The sequence below is a fragment of the Vespula vulgaris genome, chromosome 2 (genome assembly GCF_905475345.1).
Source record: "Vespula vulgaris chromosome 2, iyVesVulg1.1, whole genome shotgun sequence".
Taxonomy (NCBI): Eukaryota; Metazoa; Arthropoda; class Insecta; order Hymenoptera; family Vespidae; genus Vespula; species Vespula vulgaris.
The window spans coordinates 7,454,544-7,481,718 of NC_066587.1; the positions used below are offsets into that span (position 1 = coordinate 7,454,544).

General features: G+C 33.3%; 2 protein-coding genes across 5 annotated transcripts in view; both read right to left on the bottom strand.

The window, feature by feature from the left end:
• Positions 1–910: 910 nt before the first annotated feature.
• On the bottom strand, positions 911–12,020 carry LOC127072595 (MATH and LRR domain-containing protein PFE0570w-like). Its single transcript, XM_051013109.1, has 11 exons — positions 11,174–12,020; positions 10,365–10,486; positions 7,773–7,928; positions 7,492–7,699; positions 7,272–7,399; positions 7,021–7,154; positions 6,671–6,936; positions 6,233–6,380; positions 3,079–6,165; positions 1,802–2,890; positions 911–1,699 (listed from the first exon to the last, which is right to left on the bottom strand). Exons 1-11 carry the CDS (start codon positions 11,359–11,361, stop codon positions 1,103–1,105), a joined length of 6,123 nt encoding a protein of 2,040 aa, XP_050869066.1. The 5' UTR covers positions 11,362–12,020; the 3' UTR covers positions 911–1,102.
• A 136-nt stretch (positions 12,021–12,156) lies between these two features.
• LOC127072625 (complexin) overlaps positions 12,157–27,175 on the bottom strand; it is a 244,930-nt gene continuing 229,911 nt past the window's right edge. For all 4 annotated transcript variants that reach the window (XM_051013166.1, XM_051013167.1, XM_051013165.1 and 1 more), the window contains one exon: positions 12,157–26,780. In XM_051013166.1, coding sequence (XP_050869123.1) covers positions 26,707–26,780 — 74 coding nt within the window. In that variant the 3' untranslated portion in view covers positions 12,157–26,706. The remainder of the gene's footprint in view (positions 26,781–27,175) is intronic.

Sequence of the window (27,175 nt, forward strand, 5' to 3'; positions counted from 1 at the left end):
CGAATTAATTAACACAGTTTTAAATATAGTATCAAAAACAATTAATATATGGAAATTATTACAGAGACAGTTTAGAAGAGAATATATAAACAGTTAGTTAACACTTTCATTTTATTTTTAATATTAAGATTATAATTTTTATTTAAATAAAAAACTCACCCCTTTTGATTGACATTGTCGATGATATTGTCTGATTGTTCTGAACTAATAATAGCGATAGCACACAATAAATAAACTATTATTATTTTATACATTTTTATCGATTGATTTATAAATATACTTTATTACACTACAATATTTTTAACGAACGATTTAATATTCATAAAATTCATGTTACGTTTTAATTGTGTAGCTATTATCTTTACGGGTTTTAAAGAAAATTTATCTTCAATAATACTCGTTTTGTATGGAACTGTAACAGATACACGCGGTCACTATTCTCTTTAGCGTCGTGATGCTTTCTTAAAAGCAATTTTCGACGAAGGTTTCATATATTTGCCATCGTTGCATAATTATGCAATCGAAATGGTTGTTTAATAGTATTACGAAATATAAATTCACGTCATTGGACGATAGGCTGAAAAGATTTTTTCAAACAAGACGAAGTTTTCTGATTATTTGCATAAATTATTATGCAGTTCGGTTGATAATCTTTAAATAACAAAATGCAAAATATGTCACTTGTTAATTACCTTTCTGTCTTCGATATTTTATAAACGAAATGAATTTATTTGTAACAGCGGTAAAAAATATTAAACAAAGTAACGTCATTATTTTTTATTAAAATAAACATTATCTCTCGACTTTAATCACAATTTTAGTTAATTCGCATCCGCGTATACGCGTGTATTAACGTAGGATTTAAAGGGATCGTAATAATTATCCTAGAATATTATTTATAGATGTCATTTATTGCACTACCTTATTTTTTCTTCTCTCTCTCTTATGTACTTACATTTAGACGCATGTGTACAGTTTATTACAAATCTGATATTCTCAATTAAGTATTAAAAAGTTATAGCTAAGTTGCATAATTTGTATTTTTAAAAAGAAATGGTATGAACGTATAAAATATAAATGAAATAACGTTATTATAAATTTATCATTTTCTATAGAGCATATGAACAAAGTCAGATAAGAAAGTGAACAATTTTTTCGCATTCGTTACAATCATTTGATAAATGCTTGTAGGCCTATCATCATTTGAAAAATTCGTGTTCGTGGACGAAGTTGCAGTTTTATTTCGATCATCTTTCAGTAGAGTCTCGTTGAACTTTTTATCGAAGCTTTCCGTAAATTCTTCCAAAGACTCAGTTACGTTCTGCGCTGTGTCAAATCTCTCGGTTATTACTTTTTGTAATTTTGGAATAGTCTCTTGAAGAAAGAACGATGATTTATTACTGCCATTCGGTTCATTCTTTTGGTCATTATTTTTCATTAGAGAATTGTGCCGTAAAAATGGTTCCAAAAAATTATCTACTACATAGTTTTCTTCTTCCGAAATTAATAATGGATTGAATTCCCAAAGTTGATCAAGTTTCTCTGATTCTTTATTTAAATCTTCATGATTTATATCTTCCAATTGTTCATTATTATTTTCATTTATATAACTGTATATCTGTTTTAAATTTAATTTCGGATTTTTAAACATTTCGTTTTTATTTTGAAACATATTGTTGTTGTATCGTGAAGTACTTATCTAAAAAATATTAATTAAAATCGATTAATTAAATTTAATACATATGTAAAATGTTTATTTTTAATTTATTATAAATATTAATTTAAATTTGTTTTAATATACCTCGTCATTATTTGAATTACTATTTATACGTTGTGTATCTTGCAATTGTCGATGTTCGAGCTTATTTTTTTGTATCATTGAAGGTAACATTTTTAATGTATCTCGATACGCATTAAAATCTTCATTTTCACGGTTTATTTCGTTATTCAGTATTTCTTTGTCAAGATCGATCGAATGTTTTTCAGATGTTAAATATTCTTCTTTTTCGCTTATATCGTCATCATCGAATAAAATGTGTTCTAAACTCTCCATAAGATCTTTGTCTTTGGAAAAAGGAATGACACTTTTCGAAAGATCCTTGTTGGTTCGATGATTTTTTGTGAAACGTGTGTCGAAAGATAATAATGATTTTTTTGTTGGATTATCAAATATACTTTCGAAAAGATTTGGTTTCTTTAATAATTTTGAAAATCGTTTTGGATTTTCGATCGATGAATCGATCGAAAGATCATTGTTTAAATTCAAATAATCATATCGTTTTGACCTTGTCTTTTTATTTCTTTCGCACGGTGACAATGGTAGTTTTTTAATTAATATCGAATTCATCTCTTCGACGTCTCTTCGAGTTCGATGATTTTCAACGTTTTCTTGATTTTCATCAATCTTAGAATTTTCTTCGATTTTCTCGGAATTTTCTATCGAACTTGGGTTTATTGTAATCGACTCATCTTCGTCTCGTTCAGAATACGTAGAATTATTAACAGTTTCAGATTCTTCCTCCGAATGATCATTCCCTTTTCTACGTTCCAAAACATACGATTCGACATCCGATTGTTTCTGTACGTCATTTAATCTTTTTGTATTTTGTAGAAGATACAAAATCGGTGTACTTTTTTGATTCTGATTATTCTTCGATCCTCTGTACAATTTCGGCTTGAGAATTAAATTGTAAACGTTTGCCATTGAATCGTCATCATACATCAATGATTCCGAAGAATATTCATGTGTTTGCAATTCTGGATCGTAAATCGTGGAATCGATAGTATCAATTTGATATTTGTAGGCTCGTGATTTTAAAGTTTCTTCCGAATCGATTGTTTCTTCGGATTTGTCGTATATATAGGTAATAGGTAACTCTAACGTACGTACCTAGAAAAAAAAAAGATCGATGAATAGATCGAAAATAAAAGAAGATGATACAGATGATAAGGAAAAATATGAGATTAGTTATCTCATCTTATCGATTTCCATAGTACTTTCTATATTAAAACAGACTTTTACGAATTATATTGCAATATCGATAGTTCTTCAACAAAGTCGAATGAAAATTAATTTACCTTCGAGTTTTCCGGTAATTTCTCTCTCCCGTTACTTTCATAAGCATTCCTCAGTTTCTCTTCTAATTTTCTTTGATACCGAAACATCCATGGATCTTTCTCCTTCGTAGAATCGACCAGAACATAATACCTTTTACCAAAAGCAAGTTGATCCTTATCGTACCGTTTACGTTCATCTATAATATTATATGGGAATCCTAACGATTGAATTAATCTTGACTTTGCTCCATCGTATTTTGTATGGAGTATGACACGTGGATCTTCTAGATAGCTTTTAGATTCGATCAATTTATCTTGGATTTTCTTCAAAGGCCCGACGATACCTATCAAGGGAATATATTTTCTGTCTTTTTCTCGATGTACTTGTTTTTCTTTTTTCACCGTATCGTAATCGATCGGTTCGTAAGTCGAAAAATATGCGATTTTCTTTAGATCGACCATACCATCATAGTCCTCGTTATTTCTTAAATTTTCCTGTATCTCTCTTTTCAAGTTCTCCCTTTTCTCTTTTGTCTTCAGACATTCGTCTATGTTTCTTTTTATCACGTTCGATATTTTTTCGTTGTATAGCTGCGAAATATCTTCTTCTCTTGCGTGTAGTTTATGTCTCAGTGTCTTCCTTCGTTTCCTGTAATTATGCTGATCCCCTTGTTTGTCCTTTTCTCTCGAAATCAGTTTCGGTATATTCCTCTTTCTCTTTTCGTTCTCTTTCTTAAAGACTATTAAAGTTTCGTTGGTGGGAGCTTCAGACGCTTCCGGAGCTTCCGTTGCTTCGTATTTTCTCGAATTAGATTTTATTTTTGTCTTTGAAGAATCCACCGTCTTTGGGACTAATTTTCTCCAAGTTTTGGATAACTCCTTCGTTGGTTTTCTTCGAATTTGATCGGTTCTTATTTGTTTCGTGATATTTTTGGAAGATAATTCTCCGCTGACTGTTGAGTTTGTAAGATCTTCGCTCTTTTCTGTTTCTGTTTCTGTTTCTGTTTCTTCTGCTTCTCTCGAAGACGAGGTGCGTCTGGTGCGTGTATCGTACCAGATTTCAGTAGTTTTTGTCTCTTTTGAAATGGATGGAATATATTGTGAAGGCCTCGGAGTAACGCTGTAAGAATCCTTTTTAAAATCAATCGTCGTTTTCTTTTCTTTCGTTTGCCCCGAAGGGCCACGAAAAAACTTGTCTTCTTCCGTTCCGAGTTCATAATCGTTTACCATAGAATCGTTTATTTCTGAAACATCCTGAGAAGTCCCAGACAAGTGATTTCTAAGCTCTGTCATAATCGCAGACGAATCTTCGATTTCACGATTATCCTTCTGATCGAAATCTCTTTTAATAGATTCCACCAACTGTTGTTCGATCTCTTTCGATTGTCCATTTTCATAATCCTCTATGTTTTCGTTATCAGATTCTATGGATTTTTCGTAATATTCAGTTTTATAATTCTCTAGATTTTCGTTATCAGATTCTATAGGTTCTTCATAATGTTCAGTTATATAATTATCTACGTTTTCGTTATTAGATTCTGTAGTTTCTTCATAATGTTCAGTTTTATAATTATCTATGTTTTCGTTATCAGATTCTATAGTTTCTTTATAATGTTCAGTTTTATAATTATCTTCGTTATCAGATTCTGTAGGTTCTTCATAATGTTCAGTTTCATAAATCCTTACGTTACCGCTATCAGATTTCATAGTTTCTTCGTAATTTTCGTTTACCTGTCTTTTTGTTTTACAACGAATTAATCCCAAGTCATCGTTCAAATTTCTAATCACTCTAGACCGACAATTCTTCAAATTTTCATCATTCTCATCGATCATCTCTTTCTCCAGTATCATATTCAAGTCGTTTACTTTTCTCTTCAATCTTTTATCTTGTTTCAAATCGCTATAAGTCGGAATGTGCATCGGCAAACCGATCGAATTGGAATAATGTAAAACATGAAGATCCGTCATCTCGTTTTTCTCGATAGGAACGGTCTTCGTTCTTCTTCTATCAGGCAACGTTAATTCAGTTTTACCTAGAGAAGCCACGATAGAGTCTCCGAGTTTGGATCCTTGAATCTTTACTCTAGAAGACTCTTCGAGGTTCTGTTGATTGCTTTTGCCGGCTGAAGAGTCTGAATAATAGTTCATTAACATATTCACGTTATTTTCCTTGATTCGTCTCACTTCAGCGAGATCTGAAGCACCGTCTGCGATGGTTTCCGTTTTGATGTTGTCTTTTTCGTCATTTTCTTTATTTATCGAGTGTTTTTTAATGTTCTCAGTATTCAAAACATTCGCGTAATCATTCGAATTCTCTTTGATACGCACATTCGGCATGTTCACGGTCTCGAAAAATTCATTCGGTATATAACCACGATAATCATCGTCAACATCTATCCCAGTATTGTCGAGTTTGATATGATTGATCGTTCTTATATTCATAGCCCGTGCTTTCCATACTTTTTCTTCTACTTTTTCCCTCTTCTCATCCTCGTCCTTCGTATAATCATAATCCTTTTTTTTCTCCGTTGAATCATCAGTCTCTAAGAAAACGTCACCGTTCGGGAAATTTTTCATCGGTTCCTTCCTGAAAAATCCATAAAAATTATTCTCATTGGTTTTCTCTTTCTTCGAACCCGAAAGAATTCCAGGTTGCTCGTTCCTTCTTGCATTGTTCTCAGGTATATATTTCTGATCGGACTTATGAAAATCGGACAAAAATTTGTCGAGATCTCTCTTAGATCTTTTCAAATTTTTCACCGTCTCATTTGCTTTCCAACTAGAATATGGATCGGAAAGATCGACAGATTCGCTCGTAGACTTTTTGATCTCATTTAGAGCGAGTTTTCTCTTAAGAACTTTTCCGTACTTCTCGATCTGCTTTTGCATGTCGATTTTCTTTAATTTCCGTTCTCTACCATCTATTTCTCTCTTGACTAAACTCCTTCGTTTCTTATTTTCCTGACATGCAATAGTTTTCTGACGATCGATTAATCGTCTTTTCCGCGGTATCTCGTTCCGTTTGATCTGACTCTCCTGCAATTCCTTTTTTAACGTTCTTTCGACTAGATTTTCTTCTTGAACCTCATGATCCATACAGAATCTCATCTGCAACGATCGAAAGTTATTTCGTACTCCTACTCGTAAAGATACTCATTTCTTTTTTATAAATTACCTTTTGATCAGGGACAACCCAAAATCCTATACCACCTGATGGTAACTCCATACTCAAACCCTTTTCGTTGTTTGATATGACCGGTTCGAATTCAGGCAATTCCGTCTCATTGAAAAAACTCAATGGTTTGCCATTTAAAAGGACGCTTCTGCGAAGCATGAATATAATGAATGAATATAATGAATTAAAAGATTTCTATTTGAGAAAATGAATCTTACGACGAATATTTAAGTAATCCGATAATTAACTTTTATTAATTATTAAATTTGTTTCATTTTATTCGATTAATATTATTCATTTAATTTACCCAGCGAATTTAAATGACTTGATTAAATAATTGATCAATGAAAGATACTAATGAAATTAACAACGAACAATTAAATAATCAAATCTGATTGCTAATCAAACGTTTGAATAATTTTCGATTAAATTACTTACTCCGAGAACATTCGATTTTCTGCATCGAAGCCTGGCGTTAGAACGTACTCGTGAAGGTTTTTTATTTTTAAGTCCTTTAGATTTGCACGTATTTTCATTGGCGTCAGATTTATACCAAAAATCGTTAATGCTCCTTTCTCGTAGATAGCCGAAGCTTTCGTACATTGTACATAAAAATGCACATGACTTTTGTTACCCACTTGAATCCTCGTATCTAAAACTTCTCGACCGACTAGTTTCTTGTGAAGTACAGATACCCAATAATCCTATAAGAAGTTACAAACTTCATCACTGTAATAACGCCAATCGTAATCGCCTTTGTAAGTTCGTAAACGAAGCGATTAACTTACCGGAGTTGGTTTCGAGAGATCGGCTGGTTGTCTCATTAGAACTTGTATTCCGAGTTTTGCGATGTTTCCCAATCTGTTGGTCCAGGCGAGTGCACCGAGAAATTGATTCTTGCTTTTCTCGTATTTAGATTCGGCTATTATCGAAAGAATTAAAAAAAAGAAAAAAAAAAGAAAAAAAAAAGACAGAAGAAAGAAATCGTTAATCATTTATTGAAATTGATTTCCATATGATGCATCAATATTCTCTTTACCGATCCAAAGTGGCTTGTTCGCGGCATCACGTTCTATAATTTTATAAAGATTGTTGTTATCTGATAAAAATTGATCACGATCCATGAAAACACCTTCGTCGTCGTTCCAAGTAACACCACCCAAATCTCTGAAAGAATATTACGAGATTTTTTTTTTCTTTTCTTTTCGTTTTTTTTAATTTCGTCCTATCAATTCAAATTACAATCGAAATATGCTTACGGATGCCATGTGACAGCTGTGAGAAATACGTCAGCCTCGCTAAAAAAGTTCTCGATATATTCCCGTTGTTCTTTAGTTTCATAAGCGACCACATCCGGGCCAGTAATAATGCTATTTGAATATCTCGGAATGGCATTCAATTTATTCCGCAAAATTCGAACGTATCTTCCAACGTCGGCGCCGCTAAAGTTGCATCTCGTTTGGCATTCTGAAAAAGACGATTCCCATTGGCGAATTACGAACTCGAAGTTCTCGAAGATCAATATCGTGCTCATACTCACCATATCCCAATTGCCAGCTGGCATTGAAACCCATTCGATCGGTCAAAGAAACGAGATCCAGTTCGCTATCGTTACTCATGAATCTTGGTGATATGCATGCAACCACATCAAGTCCAGTCTTTCCAGCCCATTGATGTAGCCGTCTCCAATTTCTTTCTAAATTTTTTATTCAAAATTTATCCTCTTTAATTATCGACGAACATTTCGTTTCTTTTTTCGTCTTCTTTTCAATCAAATTTGTCAAAATCCCGGTTGACAAGTAATAGAGGAGAGAATTCTGAACTCTTTGTGAAAAGTATGAGTAGTTCGAGCGTGTAGCCTCCATCTCTGCCACCCTCGATCACGTCAGTGTGGATGATAGACGCTTGACTAACGAGTGATCGCCAAAGACTAATGACCGTTCCACGCATGTCCAACGAATTCATTGATAAGTCACGTACGTCAGATACGAATATTTCATTTATCTTCCTATACGAAAAGATACCATTTTCCTTTTTCCTTTCTCCCCTTTACCCTCTTTTCTTTACCTTTGGGAAAGTGGAAATGTTCATACTCCAATGCTGAATTAGCTCTTTATTCGGTATTCCTAATTAGAACTCTCAAGTTCGACTCCCTGATAAACTTCAATTTATTGTCTCGAAAATACTAGCGAACTTTTTTATCAGACTACAATAAATGCTTTGAAAATATTTGAATAATTTGTAAAATGAGTTATCTATAGTATAGGCTAGTATATGTATGTATGTATGTATGTGAAAAGAGAGTTTCACGTTTTGTTCCTTATTTCGATTCCCTGCGACGAGAATGAAATTTTCGACTATAATTCTGCTCACGTTTAGGTTCTCTGAACTCCTGTTTGCCATTCGAAAGTTAAATACTTATCAGTTCGAGTCAGTAAAGCAAATTTTAGGGTCTGATTACATGTAACTAGGTCTACTGTTTAAGTTTAAAGCGTAGTTGCGTTTTGTACGCCGATTTTATTCCTCATTGTGATCGCATTCAAGTCGAAACCAGGAACAGGGCTCCTTTCTCTCTGTCTCTCTTTCTTTTTTTCTTTAAGTGAGAGTATCCCCCAGAAGTGCAATGATTCAGCACCGTTTGCAACGGAGTCTCGACAATTAAGAGTTATCCCCTAGCGATCGTGAGATTAGAGCGAGACAAGTTAAATCGGGCACGATGGAAACGGTTACGAGCGGAGGTATTGTCGAGTCGAGGTTGCTCTCTGTTCCATCTTAAATCCCAAATCGTTCTGCGGATTCACTTCCGTAATAATGGAAGATTGAATGACGAGGAAGTGTATCTACTCATTTTGGATTCAAATCGTAAAAAGTGAAATGTAAAATATTTGTGAGAATATTAATGATAAGTATTATTTGTTTTTTTACAAGCCCCGTATGATAGGCAACTCGTTAATACAGACGTGTAAATATTTATTGCATATCGTTAGGGTTTGAATAACTTGCTTCTTGATAAATGGCACTTGCTAATAACATTACTAACAAGGTATAGAGTAAAGATTATTTTCAAATGTTTGTCAGAACATTAATGATAAGGATTATAAATTTATTTTTTAATAACTATGATAGGGAATGTATTGTTACGTATTTTCAGATCAATATTTTAATTTTATATAGACAATTACAATGAATAAATAAATGTACGATCGAATTTCATAATTTTGTTTATCGGATGTTCCTTGAAAGATAAAAAGACCGAATGACAATGAGAAAAGAGCAAGTAAATATTTTTTTCATATATCCTGCTTTATGGTTCTTAGTGAAAGTCGTGCGAAGTAACATTACGAGGATATAACGTTTTAAAACGGTGCATCATGTGTTACATCTCGCTATCATTGAAAAAAGCTTTTGGCTAGATGTTTGAAAAGGAGTGTTAGTGGATTTATATTGCTGGCGGGAGGATTGTAACAAAGAAGAGAAAGCTTAGTTAACACGGTATCGGATATACGTCGAGTGAGTTTCGCTTCGCTTGAATATAATTAGAGTGGACGGCTAGTGTGTCCGAATCAAAGGAAAATTCATCTTCTCTTTCTCTCTTTCTCTCTTTCTCTCTTTCTCTCTCTCTCTCTCTCTCTCTCTTTCTCTCTCTCTCTCTTTCTCTCTCTCTCTCTATCTATCTCTCTTTCTCTTTTGAGTAACGTATTCGATTCTCGAGAGGAAAAGTACAGAAAGTTTCTATTTCCCTTAGTCAGAGAACGCACATCCCGTGTTCGTGTTTATCGCTTTTCTGAGCCGACGTATGCAAGCACACGTACTGCATTGTTTAGCTAGCGAATCCACCTGTAACGGCACAACGCACGCGAAATTGCCCGAGGAAGATACATAAACGATCGTGGATTAATATCGGGAGCACGTTGGATGCGATAATTGCGACCGTTTACCGACTCACGTTTATCGTTCCGAATATAGAGAGAAATAGGGAGAGCAAGAGAGCGAGAGAGAGAGAGAGAGAGAGAAATAAAGAGAGAGTGAAAAAGAAAATAGATATTAATGTCTCATGTTTTATGTAACATGTTAGGATTAGAAATTATAACTTTAAATTTGTCATAACACGATGGTTGCGTGTTATCCTTACCTGAGAATACGTAGTTCGTGTCGTTGCGTTCATCGACTAAATACGAATTACTTTGAGGCCCACCAAGTCGAAGATATGCGGGACTTAAGGCCCTGGCCATTCGTATACTTCTTTCGTAATTCCTAAAAAAAAAATATCCGCCAAAGGACTATTTAAAATATCTAAACAATTCGTACGGTTTTAATGTCGAACCAATAAAAAATCTACGTTCGTTATCATCGTCGAATAGAGCTACGAAATTTCAATCGAAAACGTACGCACGTTCGATTTCATTTTCGTATTCCCCTCAAATTGAATCGCGTTCTCGTTTAAAGCTGCACACCAGTTCGCGTTTCATTCCAATCTCGTTGAGATTCTCTCGTTCCTGTGCAAGCAGCATCCAACGTTGATGCGTCGTTATTGCATTTTATCGTTGACGTAAGTTCGAACGTTTTCTTTCCCGATCGATTTCGAATTTGTCAATTTCAATCGTAGGCAATACTATTCTCGCGTTGTTTTTCACTTTCTATTATTACTCATACCGTTCGTATAAAACGAAATGAAACGAAATGAAATACAATGAAGAGATTTTTGAACGAGATGAAATCTTTTTCCCCTTTTTTGTCTATATATATATATATATATATATATATATATATATATATGTCTATGTGTGTGTATATATATATATATATATATATATGTATGTATAAGCTGAATCGTTTCTCTATCATTATTGTTAATCGTTTGAAAGTGCCGAGAGAAACGAAATAAGACGAGTGTTTCATTTAATTGACGTAAGTAATACATACTATATAACTCATACTCACACTAAGACATCGTCGGACGTAAATATAGCGAGCGGATCGATAGCAAGGCTGAGAAATTTATCACTGCTCACTGAGACCAGCTTTCTCGTGTTCACCTGCAGCGTTATATCGTTCAACGAGGGTTCTCCCGTCACGAAAATTGCCAGGCACGTTAAAAGACTTAATTCGAATTTCCACTGTCTCCTCATTTTTTATCGCAAATTTTTATTTAATTTCGTTAGAAAAATAGTTACATCGTATAGAGCGCGTATTAAAAAAGAAGAGATTTTTGATATGAAAACGCGAACGATCAAGTAGGATTAACGTAACTTTGTTGAGCTCTCGGCGATTTTTCGCATAATGAGAACAATCGAGGAATGAAAAAAATTCGTAACTTTTGAAAAATTGCTTAGTGAGACATAATGTTGTAATTCACGAATGAAAAACTGTTGGAACAATTACCCAATGAAATTGGAATTTGGATCGAGTTACATGCGATTAATCAATATCGCGATATTTATGCATGCTATGCGAAAATTTACGATTGCTTTTTTTCGTCAGACGCACTGAGTCTCGAGATACAAATCAATTCAGTTTTTTGTTCCTAATGTCTATTTTGCTTGTTACGAACGAGATTATCTCGGATTTATCTTTTTATTTTCTTTTTCATTTTTCGTTTCCATACGGTTTATTTTTTTCTCGATTTAATCTCATTCTATCTGTACATTTTTTTATATATATAAATAGATAAATAAATAAATATATATATATTTTTTAATTTTGTTTGATTGTACGAATGCGTTGAAAAATATTGAAAAGTTCGTGGGAGATTTGTTGGGAAAATTTATTTTCGAGTCCTTCATTTTTCTTTCTTTCTTTTTTATATACGCATATATATATATATATATATATATATATATATACACAATATTTATTTAATTAAAAGATTATATTAAATATCAGAATAAAGGTGGGAAAGGAAAATAAATAGGTGAGACTATTAGTTTGGTAACATGATTGATTTTTATTACATTTTTTTTGTTCTCATCTCAGTGGTTAGAACTAAATAACATAAACGCATAATCTTGCTTAATGATTTACTTCATTTTTTTTATTTCACTTTTTCCCTTTAATTATTAAGACATAGTAATGTCGCTATCTTATCTTTTTTTTCTTTTTTTTCTTTTATTAAGAGCTATAACGGCGAGGCGCGCCCCGAAACTTGTGTTCATCGTATTTTTATTCCTCATTCACAACCCCCCCCCCCCTTTTATTCGTTTTTATTCGCTTCTATATTCTATCGTCGTGTTTTTTTTCCCTTTCGGTACGTGAAAAAAGCGAAAATAATAATGCCATCGAGTCTTTCGTTTTACAAAGTAAGAAAGGGGGAGAGCTCGTGTTTTTTCTTTTTTTTTCCTCACTTTTGTCTCGTTACTATCTTTCTCTCTCTCTTTCTTTCTCTCTCTGGATTTCTATCTCTATCTGTATTTCTCTCTCTCTCTCTCTCTCTCTCCCTATATATATATATATCTCTTTCTCACGTTTTCGTTATATCATACTATTTTTTTTTTCTTTTCTCGCTTTTGTTCTTTCACCTCTAACGTTTACGTCCTTCGTTTACGGCTCTTTAGATTCCGATCCGACTTCTTGAAATGGCGAGTCGTAACGGGCTCCATCTCGACCCTTAAAACGCGATCCTATGCAAGAGTCGAAACCTTTTACTATCTTTTTTCTTTTTCTTCCGATTTTTTGTTCGCTTTCCTTTCCTCTTTAAACGAAGAGAAAAAAGATGTTCGACTTCGGTGGTAAAAGCGCTTCGACTCGTTTTACTTAGAACTTGCACGAAATTCCTGATATTTATCTTTTCTTGTTTTCTTTTTCTTTTCTTTTTTTTGTTTTTTTTTTATAACTTCTCTACTTTCTATCTCTGTTTTTCTCTTTCGTACTCGCGTATACATCGTTTTAAGGGTCAAGACGAGCAACGAATGGCAAAAAAGTAGGTCTCCTTGTATTTTTCACGTTAAAACGAGCCGTATTACTATCCAACAGCGTGTACCTAATTTTTTATCTTTATTTTTTTTCTTTCTTTCTTTCTTTTTTTTTTTTTAATGATTACGAGCACCCCCTTCCCTCTCTACGCGCGGACATAGCTACAAACAAACAAAAAAATTTCGCATGTCGTGTTGAATTTCGTGTTGTGTAATATCTTTTTGGGTCGCTGCCTGTTTATATCGTTTTTTTTTATTTGTATGTACGTACACGTACATATAGATACATATTTGTATTTACTATCGTATGTATATATATATATATATATATATATATATATATATATATACATATGTACATACATGTTATTAGTGTAACATGTTATTAGGATACATCATTATTAGTGTAAATGAATGATCTCATTTTTAAAACGTTTCCTTGAAAGTTTGAACATGTGTGTAGGAACGGTGTTCGTGTATTTGTTCGTGTGTGTACGTGTAAATATATACGTGTAAATGAGTCGCTGCTTAACGCCTAAATTATTTCATTTTTATATCAATATATATATATATATAATATGTATATATCTAACAACAATATGTATATATAATATTATCATCATCGTCATTCTTTTTAATCCTTCGTCTCCAACCGTTTCTTTCGCTTTCTCTTCTCTCTCTTTTTATTTTTTTTTCGCATCTTCTTCGTTACTCTTCTGTATGTACGCGTTATCCCTTAAATGTTATACAATATATAATTATGTTCAACAACAAACTCGTTTGCGTGATTTCCGGTATCAATAATTCAGTAATTTTGTTTTATTTTGGTTTGTTCGCTTGTTTGTTTGTTTAGCCACTACTACGCTCACTACTTTATACAAGGGGATTTTTTTTCTTTTTTTTCTTTTTTTTTTCTTTTAATATTTTAATCTCTCTACCCTCTTTTCGCTTCCTGTTCTTTTATTTTTTATTACTTTTTTTCTTTCCCGTACCCTCAGTCTCATTCACTCTCCCCACTACTCGCGTCCAACCCTCGCTCATTTTTTCTCTATTCTCTTTTATCTTTTTTTTTCTTTCCCTACGAGAAAATCTCGCTTTTTTTTTCACTTATCTTTGCGCGAGCAAGCTTCGTGCGATCTTTAGAGCATGCCAAAAGGTCGCCATGATCGTCGATCGGAAAGTTACATACTTAAAAAATTCATTCCCTTCGAAGAAGTTCTGAAATATCCGAACTCCTATCAAAGATTCGTTCGTCTTTGTCGAACGTTTACAATTCGTAATGATCGTTGACAATCGATTAGCGGAACGAAGAAAAAAAATGAAACTAGAGGAAAACAAAGAGAAAAGAAAATGAAAATTGATAGTTGAGCAGAAATATTTTTCCTTTCCACCGAAAGCACACTTTCAATCTCGCTTTTTATTTTTCTAAGCACAGCACATACACACGTACGAATAAAGAGACTTTCATCGTGTTTCGCTATTGTTTCTTTTTTTTTATTCGTAATCACGCGCGCGCGCGAACATCACTGAATTTACGTATTCTTGGTCTTTTGTCGCGATATATTCTCGTCGTGTTTCGTGTCGGTGTACTTTCCTCTTCTTTTCTTTCTGTGTCGTGATTATTATTATTATTATTATTATTATTATTATTATTATTATTATTATTATTACATTATATTATTATTATTATTATTATTATTATTATTATTATTATTATTATTATTATTATTATTAGTATTAGTATTATTCTTTTTTTTAAGATTAGATGCTTGGAGGAACACCGAAAATATTTTGTATATTTGTATATTTCTGTGTATTTGTATCTGTACGTACGTGAGTGAGTAAGTGAGTGAGTGAGTAAGTGAGTACGTGTATCGTTGTCCTGTATGTTGTCTCGCGACTCAGGCTGTATGTGTTAGTTTCTTTTTTTTTCTTCGTTTTCTCATTTTTCTTGCTCATTTTAATTCATAATACGCGTATATCGGACCTTAAACTTTACACTGCTTATAGAATCTATATACGCATTGTCGTCGTGCTTCGCTCGCTGGTCGGTTCTTTGCTTTTTGGTTAAAAGGCTCCATATAATAACGTTTATTATTATTACAGGCATCCGTAATATTGCTTCTTGGTTCAACAAATTTCGAAATGCGCATGTTTCGCTCGATCACTCGCTCCGTTCGTTCGGATCCATTTGTTTGAACGTTTCTTTTTATATATTCTTTCTTTTTTTATATTATCCTATCTTTAGAAGGTTGTTTTGTGTTAGGAGAAGAAACATCGATTTGATACGTTTAATAGGATATAAGGTAACAAGTATATAATATTTAAGTAAATAAGTACAAGGTTACATGAACTTTAAAAATTTGTGTAAATACATGTTTATGTATATTTATGAACGTTTCGAAGAGCGAGCGATCGCTTTGATTTATTCGTTCCTCATCCATTTCTTTTTTTTTTCGAAACACGTAAAACGGCCTATCGGATCTATCAGTTCAATATAAAAAACTTTTAGACGATAATTATTATCGTCGTCATCCAAAAAATCGCACAAGTCCGCTCGAAGATGGTAAGCACGTTACAGAACGTTCCTATCGAAAGTGGCAGTCGAAAAAACAGTGTCATCTTTTTATTTTTTTTCTGCTTCGAGCTTTTTCCCTATTTTTTCTCTGTCTCTTTTTCTCTTTCTCTCTTGTTCGACTTTTTGATCAAAAAGCTAGACCGTATCGATCCTAGAATCCTTTTTCTTTTTCTTTTTTTTTGCTAAGCTAAGCCTATTAAACTTACACTTGTTTCTCTTTCTAATTTTATCGCGATTCGTTTCTTTCCAGTTATTCGTTTTTTCATTTTAATTTTCGTTATGTTTTTCGCAAAAATCTTCATAGTCCCTCGACAGCTAACGTTTCTTGTCTTGCTTCTTATTTATTTATGTATTTATTTATTTTTCGTTTTGCTCTGTCATAATTCTATTCTGTGTCACGCGTATATATTTATATTTATATATATATTTATATATATATAATATGCACATGTATAATATATATAATAATGATCATAATCATCACCATCATAATTTATCATTGTCATCATCATCATAATATTTCATCATTATCATCATCCTCATAATTCTCTTTCAGGAGAATAATCCTTGTAATAACGTTACGTCAATCGCTAATTAAGTTTATCAATTATTACTTTATAATGCGTTGTGTCGTTGTTTCTGAATTAGTCAAATCGGTATATCGCAAAAGTTACGCCGGTAATAATTTAATATCTTTTCTTTTTCCTCTCTCGTTTCTTTTTCTTTTTTCTTTTTTTTTTATCCAATCGACACTCAGAAAATTTTCTTCGTTAAAAGAATTCAGATTCTTTCGCTAATTTGTCAATTCCTTTTTTTTCCTTTTCATACTTTGATAAAATTCAGATGAAGACGAAGACAAAATTCGGAGTGTCGAGGAATACGAAATGGATTTCTTGTTTATTATCACTCTTCATCTATCCTTTCGTTTTTCTTATCGCTTGGCTTTTCATTATTTTATTTAAATTTTTTTTTATCTTCATCCCTTATCGTCGTCGCAAGTCGCATAGTTGAATAATTCCTAAGACGACATTTAATATTAAAACGCGGGTCGCGCTGGTGCTCATAGTGACTATTTACATGGTAACAGAACGAAACACCTACCGTAATAATAATCATAATAATTATAATAATTATAATAATAGTACAATAATCTTAACACTTCGGCGCATGTTCAACCTAACGTTTCTTCTCACTATAATCTTTTTCCAATTTTTTTTTCTTTCTTTTTAATCCCCCCCTTCGTAATTTTCAAACCTACTTAATAAAATATCTAAGCGATGTCATTAACATATTTGCGTTGCTCCCTCGACGAAAATTCATAGCGTTCTCTTCGCGTTTTTCGCTTTTCTTTTTATTTCTTTTTCTTCTTTTTTTTTTTTCTTCTATAGGAAGTTCGATCGATCCTTTCGAAAAGTATCGAAGCTTGGCACAAAGAAAAATTTCCAATAAGCGAAACTCGTCGAGGGTGTAACGCCTTGAGTATCGTCAAACCCCCATATGTTATTTTCTTACTCTCATTTTCTTTCTAAAAATTTGCCTCTCACTCGATTGCGCGATCTACTAATACGAATCGAGCAGGCTTAGAAGGTATGTTTTTTATTTTTATTATTTGTTTCTTATTTCATTTTTTTTTGTTTGTTTTGTTATGTTATGTTTTGTTTTGTTTCTTTACTTATTTGTTTCAATATCACGTGCCACGTGCCGCGCGAAGGCTTAGGGTGGCTGAAGTAAGAACTACAAAGGATAGAGACAGAGAGAGGAAAGTATAGCAAGTGTGTATAGTACTGATGTTGATAACGAGATCGTAGTCATTGTAATTATAAGAGAAAAAAAAAGACATCGAAAAAAAAAAAAACGATTAAAATTGAGAAAATGATGGTGCGGTCGAGAAGATCGAGAAATCGTTCGTTTCATTCTTTTCTCTTATTTTTTTTTTCCTTGCGTCTCTTGATCTTGCGTCTCGGGTACGCTCGATTTTAATTATTACGAGACGAAGTAAAAAAAAGAAGAGAAGAAAAAAAAGAACAAAAAGAAAGCATAAAAGAAAATAGAAAGAAAAGGAGGAACTGCGAAAAAAGTTGGAAAATCTATCGGTCGAGGTAATAATTAATATTTTAACTAATTACCTCGGTTTGAAAATATAAAAGTTGTATCTCCGATCGACCGGTTTGAGAGGGTCAGCAGGTATTTGTAAAATTCCAAATTAAAAAAGCCCCGAGTGCACGTTATTTATCATCGATTCGCGAATAAAACCACAGTGGTCTCGTGCGGGTTTCCCACATCGAACTAATATACAAGCACGTGCAATACAAGCCAGTTTTCGATTTAATACACGTACTACACACACACACATACACATATACAAATAGAGGAATATGTGTATGTATATATATATATATATATAACTTTTTCGTGACGAACGAGCTAATAAACTTTCTGATTCCTTTCTTTCCCTTTTCCTTTCCTTTTTATTTTTTTTTATTTCACTTCTTCCTCTTCTGACTTTAGATTATGACGATCGTGAAGGACAACTAACGCGTGTAAAGAGAAGAAAATGTATAGCACTGAAAAAACACGATATATTCACAAAACACGATCGTTCGAAAGAGGTGACTTTACGTGTAGTCGGTGAAATTATCGAACTATACTACTTGGTGCTTTATAGAGAAAAATTTCGACCCCTGCCCTGGACCGCGTTTTTATCTATTATTTTCTTTCCCTTAGTATTTCTCCCTTTTTTCTCTATTTTTTCCCCTTTTTTCTCTCTTTTAAAGTATTTCGTTTTGTTTTTATTGTGATTCGAACAAATGCTTCATTATTACTTCTTTTTTTTGTTTTTTTTTTTTTTTTTTTTATATTTATTTCAACAAACACCACGATAGGTGATAAGCTATCGGAAGTTTCTATTATCCTATAGAGAGAAACGTAGAATTTTCTTTTCTTTTCTCTTCCGATAGTTTTCTCTCTTTTCTTCTTATTTTTTTTTTTTTTTTTTTTAACGAGCATAGGGGAAAAAACGACCGGCTTGTTCTTTCTCTTTTTTTTTTTTCATTTTGTCCGTTTCTTAACTGAAAACGTACGATGAAAGTAGGTCGAAAGTGAAAAGGTGTTTCAGCCGATCGTCACGGTGCTTTTTTAGAACGTCATTTTTGAAACTTGAAAAATTTCTTTTATTGTTAGTATTATCGTTAATACTTTCTTTTGTTTGTGCAAGTTTGTTATCTTCTATTTTCTTTCTTTTTAATTATTTTATTATTTTTCGTTTTTTTCTTGTCGATTTTTGTCACCGTGACGGTATCGTCGAAAAGTTTCTCCTTAACGAGCTCGAAGCAAAGAAGAAACCTTCTTTACGGATAGAGACACTCATTGATTTCTTCTTGTCAAGATACAACACAACGACACACGACATTAATTAACAGTAACGTTGTAGATAACGGTATAAGATCGATCTCTTTTCTTCTTCTCTTCTTCTTCTTCTTCTTCTTGTTTTTCTTCTTCTTTTTCTTCTTCTTTCTCGTTTGTTTCTTATTTTCCTTTCGATATATTCGATGTTATCTCCTCTTTTCTATTTCCTTTGTAGTCTAAATGATATTAGAAGTACGAGATACAAACGTCGTATCAAGCGTGCCGAAGAAGAAGAGCTTAACAAATAACAGCACGTAGATGGAAAAAGTATACCATCTTTTGGTTATACATTTTTAGCCGACCCTTTCGAAGAGTTGACATTTTCATAGAACGAGAAACACGAAAAAAGATCGAGAAGAATTGCTTTTCGTGAGAGCTTCGACGAGTTTTTTCTTTCTTTTCTTTTTTTTTCTTTTTTGTTTATTTCGAGCGACTCCTTCGTCGGAATAATAATATCAATGATAATAATAATAATAATAATAATAATAATTTTCCCCTTTTTATTATTCTTTAATTAAGTCTCCTCGTCTCTTCGGTCCTTCACTTTTCTCCTCGATCCAGGCCGAAGTAAAAATATTTTTCTATTGATATTCCGTCATTGAGAATTATGCTGATAATCCGAGATTTCGAATTCAATCAAAGCAAAATGGATTTGTATACTCGTTAAAAGATGTTATATCCAATGTGTACAGCTAATAAGGATAATAGTGACGCTGTTTTTACGAATTACGTATCGCGAAATCGTTGTTGAAATTTTCTTCGGTGACATACGGAAAAGCTTTCTGGATAATGGCGTGTTCGACATAATGGCGTGTGTCAAAGAATTTCATCAATTAAATTATTCTACTCGAGGATTTTGGACTTCGTTTTGATGAAATTTCAGTCTTTTGAACAACGCGAGTTAGATTAAAAAAAGTGTTAATTATTTAAAAAGATTAAATTATTCAAAAAGGGAAAACGGACGTGTTCTTTATATTTAAATTGAAAATGCTTTCCTTCAAAAATTACTTTCTTTTTTAATCTTAATCCGTTTTTGTTCACTCGTCGAAGCTTCCCTCGGTATTTTACATGATATCACGACAATAGACACGAAGTATAATAATAACAGCCTGCAGAGCACATGCGCATTAGAACGTTACATCGAAAGACACGAAAGAGAGAGAGAGAGAGAGAGAGAGAGAGAGAGAGAGAGAGAGAGATAGAGATAGAGAGAGATAGAGAGATAGAGAGATAGAAAGATAGAGATAAGAGTATCTGTTTATGATTTGTGTGCACAGTTATGTATATTAGAGTACAAGTAGACGAAGAATATTGCGAGAAGCGAAATGTGTGTAAAAGAGGGAGAGAGAGATAGAGAGAGAGAGAGAGAGAGAGAGAGAGAGAGAGAGAGAGAGAGAGAGAGAGAGACAGAAACATACATACATAGAGTGAAAGAGAGAGAAAGTGAGAGAAACGATTAAGAGTTAAAGTGAAAGCATGTAGGAGCATTAGAAATTTTTATGAGAGAATATTCATCATCTGAAGCGATCGAAATTCTATTCATAAAATCCATCGATATTGAATCTTGTATACGCATGAAATTGCAACATACATTTCGCTTTCGATCACTTCGAAACGACCGGCATATTTCGCACGTCCTGTTACAGATGACGTCGAATGAATATACACATATATATATATATAATGATGATGATAATAAGAATAATAAGAAGAATAATAAGAATAAATACATACATAGATATATCGAAAAATTCACAAGAGAAAGGTATGCGTCTTTTCTATTTCAATGTACATATATCTTTTGGATTCGATAATTGACTTGAAGTATATATATATATATGTGTGTGTGTGTGTGTATGTATATATATATATATATAATCTTTTGTGAATCTGATTTCGTTAAATCTGAGAGAGAGAGCTATCTGGGAGATTATCATCTGGACCATTCTTAGGAGTTCGATGGACGTGGAAAGTGGAAGTTCCTTTTGCTTCTTCGAATAGAGTTTTCGTTTTATTCCTTTTTTTCTTTCCCTTTCTCTGACTTCCTTTTAAAAGCGAATTCCATTTCGCGATATCCCACTTTTGTAGAATGCGATCGTATAAGAAGGAGAAGGAGAGCGTAAATATCCAATCTGCCTCAGGTATTTTCAAGTCTTCGCGATAGTTGCTTTTTCCTTTTTTTTTTTCGTGTTATTAATAACTGGACGACGTAAATTATCGATAGCTTTTTACGAAACACAAGGGTCGGCCAGTGAGATATAGACACATCGACATTGACAAGTAGAGGTAGATATAAACATGCAAAGAGATTAGGGGGAGGAAATTTTCTTTCTCGATCGCAGTGTTATAATAATTTTTGAACGAATTACTAATTGGGATATTGAGATAACAAAGATGCGGCTTGATTTTTCTTTTCTAATTGTTTGTTCAAATATTTGTAAAAATGAAGAAAAAAAAAGGAAAGAAATTTATACGTGTGTAAGTAGATTACATCGACGGGAGTGTGACCGGAAATCTTGAGGAGTGTAAAATCGAATTTTCAGCAGCCATGTCGGCACGTTCGGGGATGAGCTTTAAGCTTTCGTCGAAAGTTTTTCCTTTTCTTTTTCTCTTCCGCTCTTTCTCTCTCTCTCTCTCTCTCTCTCTCTCTTTCTCTCTCTCTCTCTCTTTCTCTCTTTCTCTCTCTCTCTATCTCTCTCTTTTTCTTTATCGTATAGAAGACTGACTACCGAGTTTAAAGCCCGGATGGTGGAAAAGTTTTCGGTTTGTTTTTCACGAACAAACAGCTGCCAAGTCACTACCGACGACGGAAAAATGCAGCCCGTTTGGAATCTTTGTCGTTTTTTTTTCTCCCTCTAACGACATAGCAAAGAGAGGGAAAGAGAGAGAGAGAGAGAACTTTATATATATATATATATATATATATATATATATATATATATATAAAATGAAGATCAGTACTACTTTCGAATTTTTCCGAAACTTTAGTCTGGCGTCGAACGGAAGAACTTACCCCTACTTTTTGCTCTCGAACTTACCAAAACTTTTGACTCGATTACTTCCGCGAACATTTATACGGTTATCTTAATTTTTATTTTTCTTTTCTTTTTTTTCTTTTTTTCTTTTTCTGACGAGAGTATTTTAATCAACGTCATCGACTTGGATAGTGAAAAGTTAAAGGAGGGTTAAATTATCTCGTTCGAAAATTATCGTTATCATTTCTTTTAGTTTTTGAACTCTGCGATCGGATTTTTTGTATTTTTTAATTTTTTATTTTATTTATTTATTTATTTATTTCCTCCGGCCTATAACATCAATTCGTTCGACGACTAAGAGCAGGAAAGTGCGCGTGCATGCAACAAGAGCGAACATCTTTGACGTTCATACGGAGAGTTTATAATTACATCGAGAGAAACACGTAAGTAGTCTTTTCATCTATTTACTCATTTACGTTTTCTTCAAGCGTAACTACGTTCACGTAAAGCAAACATGCGCGTTCTGAACATCGAAAGATTAATTTTTTTTCCTTTTCTTTTTCTGCTTTTTTTCTCTTTTTTACTTTTTTCTTTTTCTTTTAATAATCTTTTTTCTTTTTTTTTTTTTTTTTTCTTGGAAAGAAGGCCCTTCGACTTGTAATATTATATTTCTCGACTCCGCATTTTTCTTTTTCATTCATCTTTTTTTTTTTTCATTTCGATTTACATACGTAACTCATAATTTAACAAGTAGCGTTATCCATTGTTTTTTCTTTTCTTTCTTTGCTTTTTTATTATTCCTATTCCACCGAGAAAATCGTTCTACGTCACGTTATATCTTTTCTCTCTTTTTTTTCCTTTGGTTTTCTTCTATTTTCCTCGATCTCGTTTTTACATTATCGTGCGTGATACACGTATCGTACGGTTTACGGCTCGCGTGTCGGGAATCTGTCAGGATTAAGTTTCGTTTTTCGATAAGCAGTAAAACGTAAGGCTTGAAACGATGGTCGTTGCTTCGAATCATGCGGTATAGAGTCGACGATGAAGTTCGACGGCGGACAGGTGCCTAAAGAGAGAGGAAAGAAAAGAAAAGAAAAGTAGAAGAAGAAAAAAAAGAGAGAGACTGTGCTCGAGGACAGATCGGGAGAGTCCGTTTTTTTCTTTTTAGTTATCATCTTTTTTTTCTTTTTTTTATAATCATTTTCTCTTTTAATGAACATTCTATGTTTTTTCTCTTTTTTTTTTCTTTTTTTCCTTCGGGTAACATCGAGAGGAACGACATTGAAAATAAAAAAATACTTTTTGTCTTCCATCCTCCGTAGAAAAACTGCTTTTACACGTGTCACTTTTTTTTCTATACTTTTTAACTCTTTTTTTTGTTTTTGTTTTTTTTTTTGGTGTGTGTGTGTGTTTTTTCTTTGTTTTTCCTTTAAATTCCCCTTTTACTTTTTCTCCCCTTGGCCGTTCAATCCTCTTTCATTTTTTTCTCGTCCAGAACGTTCTACTTTTCTCGCTTGCTGATTAAAAAACAATGAACAAAAATATCGAAAGTATCACGCGTGTTTCTTTTTGTTCTCCGTTTCGAGCCGGCGGTCAATGCTCTGATCATCGCGTCCACTTGTTATCTTCTTTTTTTATTTTTTTCTTTTCATTCATCTTCGGTTAGATTCTAAACCACTGGTTTGTCTAACTATGAGAGAAAATTTTAATTTTAACTACCAATGAATTACGAGCAAAAATTGACTCGTTGCTCGTTTTTTCCGAGATAAAAATTCTATCGAACGTTTATGCTCGCGTCTCGTACGAAATCTAGAAAGTTCTTTTTTTTTTCTTTGTTTATTTTCTCTAATAGAATATCAGACTCGCCTTGGCCCTAAGATTGAGAGCAGATTAGGTTCTATCTCTCGATCTTAACTCTTTCTATTAGGTGTATCGTAAAGTAATGTAGTTTCTGCGCATATCAATAATTATTTATCATTTGTGAGCTCATTGAGTACTTCAAAGCCGTGTCAAAAACATTTTGCAGTTAGAGTGACTTGTTTACTTTTCAATAATTAAAGTAAAAATTTCTTTTTTGCAATTTTGGATGAATGACCAGCCAAATACCAGCAGAGATACATATCCAGTATTGAGTTTTACAAGGGTAGTAACGCAACAGTTGTTATTAAAAACATTTGCGATATTCATCCAAGTGTATTAGACATTCTTAAATGCCAAAGATGGTTTTTTAAGTTTAGATCGGGTAATGTTGATCTTTTCGACTCGTATCAATCAGGAAGATTAACAACTTTAAACAATGACGTGTTAAAAGCGGAAATGGGAACAAATTCGTGTCAGAAAATAGAGAACACTTGTCAAACATTTTTAACCAACCATGATTGACCATCTCAGAACATTTACAGCAGATTGTTAAATTATGCAGAACAAGTGTTTGGCTCCCGCATAATCTGTCCGAAGAAAACGAAATTAACCGATCTACCACATTGATTTTTATCGATCTGGCATTGAAAATTACAGATGGCAAAAGGTTGTTGATAACGAGGGTAATTATATCACTGATTAAAAATAAAAACAAGTTACAAATTTATTCGTTTAAATTTAACGTAAAAAAACGACATTACCTTCCGGTCCACCTAATATTTTCCTCTTTCCTATTTAATCAAAAAGAAATCGCATAATTTGGACGGATGGAGAGCAAAGGTCGCCGGTTTGTGTTCGTTACCTTTTCTCAGTTATCTCTCTTTTTTTTTTTTAATTTTCAATAGCCTTTCATTTCTTCTGTATACGCTTATTTTCTCAATTTTTTTTCCTTCTCGTAATCATTATTTTCACTTCTAATTTTTATTCCTTCCACTCGTTCGACTTTCTCCACTCGTTCATGGCCCTCGATCCCTCATGGCTTAACTCGTCGCTAACTACGAATACTTTAATTAATATTAACCCCCTGACTCCTCGTTCCTAATCTCATTATTTATTGAAACAGCCGTGTCGCACGAAATCTAGCAACTACATAACTCGTGTGTTTTCTTTTTTTCTTTTTATTTATTTATTTATTTTTTTTTTTTATATTTTTTAATTTAGTTTGTTTCATTGTTCTCTCTACCGGCAGGTTACCCACCATTTTCAAAAAATTTACTAGAAACTTAGGTACTAACGTATGTGTCTCGTGTTATACTTCCGCTTTTCTCTTCTTCTTCTTCTTCTTTTTTTTCCCTTTGCTTTCCATTCGTTCGTTCTTCTTCTCTCTTAAGCTCATTTGTTATCTTTGCGTCGCAACGTCGATTCGTCTATGACGATTCCGAATAAGAGAAGAAAAAGAGAGAGGGAGAGAGAGAATAAGAGAGAGAGAAAAAGAGAGAGAGAGAGAGAAGGAGAGAGAGAGAGAGAGAGAGAGAGAGAGAGAGAAGAATAAAGATCCGTTTCCTTTTACGAATCTCTTTCTTTTTCTTTCGTTTTCTGATTGACTTAGAAAAATACGGAATCGATATTCGTAGTCGAATAGCTTTCACATTCGATCTTGGTCAACTCGTGTTCTCTTTTCAAAAGTGAAAAATAAGAAAATTCGAGAAGAAAGAAAGAAAGAAAGAAAGAAAGAAAGAAAAAAAGGTAGAAAGAAAATTCTTTTCATCGTAATCGATCTCGATCATAGACCAAGTCTTTTTATTTCTCTTTCTCTCGTTCTTTTTCTTCTTTCGTCTCTTCTTTGAATTCTCACGGGACGTGACCCGTAAACGAATCGTCAAATCCGTCTTCTTCACGGGCTCTCTCTCTTTCCTCTTCTTCCACACAGGCCTTTTTTCGAACTCTGCCATGTCCCATTTTCCTCTTCCGGTCTTCTTTTTACTTGCTCGTGCACGTTTCCAACTCTTGTTTCCGTTTTCTTTCTTTGTCGTATAGCAGGTCCATCGACGATCGTTTTCGACAATTCTGCCATATACTTTATTTATGTACATATATATATATATATGTATGTATATATATGTATACATATATATATATACCTTTTACTTCGTGAAATCGGATGTCTCTCATAGACGAAGAAAAAAAAAGAGAGGGAAAAGAAATAACAAAAAAAAAAAAAGAAGAAAGAAAAACGACAAAACAAAAAGACAGAGAGAAAAAATCAAAGCGAAAGAAAACAAAAACATATTCGTTTATTTTCTTTTTCTCATTTTTTTCTTCTCTTTTTATTTTTTTCTTCGATGAAAGACGATCGATCGGATAATAACTCGAAGCACTTGTCTTTCCTTTCTCCGAAAGGTTAACGCGATCGACCTTGAACTTTCTCTCTCTCTTTCTCTCTCTTTCTCTCTCTCTCTCTCTCTCTCTCTCTCTCTCTCTCTCTCCTCGCTCTCTTTCCAGCGTTCTCTCTTCGAAGGTCGAGTAACGATGGTTAGACGACACGCTCGGATCGATCTACGTACGGCAGACGCGACGAAGACAGCACCTTCTCTCTCATTTCCTCCCCTTTACTTCTTCATCCCTTCTTCCTCCTCTATTCATTTCACCAGCAGTAACTCCTCTTCCGCATTTTCCACCCACCCCATCGTCCCCTACCACGATGACACACGATGTCGCGCTCGCCGTCCGTGTTATACTCCCGTAGGCTCATTGGAGGCTGCACTTACTTTCGATTTGCGTTTTGATGTCCATCACGTGCGTCTCTATCACGTTTTTCAGTTCTGAAACAGATCGGATCTCCGGTGATCATTATGAAGGTAATACGTTCACGATGGAAATCTCATTTTTTGTCTTGAAACGTCATTTAAATGCAGATTAAATCACGACGACTCTAATTAATCGTTTGTATTTTAATTGGACTAATCCAATTATTAATAATTATAATAATATGATGAGTAGTTTATAATTATTTTTTTTTTTCTATGATCATTCGTTAAAAGATAAAGTGAGAACGAATGTATTTGTAAATGTGTTGGAACGAATGTATTTTGAAATGGCGAGATAAAAATTATAATAATTATTATATATCATTATTAACATTGGTATATCACATTAATATTATAATTATTATTATAATTATTATTCCACTGTTATCGAAATCTCACTTTTTATCCTT

Excerpts from the sequence above, each read along its gene's own strand:
- LOC127072595 (XM_051013109.1), bottom strand. The coding sequence starts at position 11,361 with ATGAGGAGACAGTGGAAATTCGAATTAAGTCTTTTAACGTGCCTGGCA. Across the intron at positions 6,937-7,020 it reads ATCTCTCGAAACCAACTCCG|GATTATTGGGTATCTGTACT; the intron begins GTAAGTTAATCG and ends AACTTCTTATAG. Across the intron at positions 6,166-6,232 it reads GGGTTGTCCCTGATCAAAAG|ATGAGATTCTGTATGGATCA; the intron begins GTAATTTATAAA and ends CGATCGTTGCAG.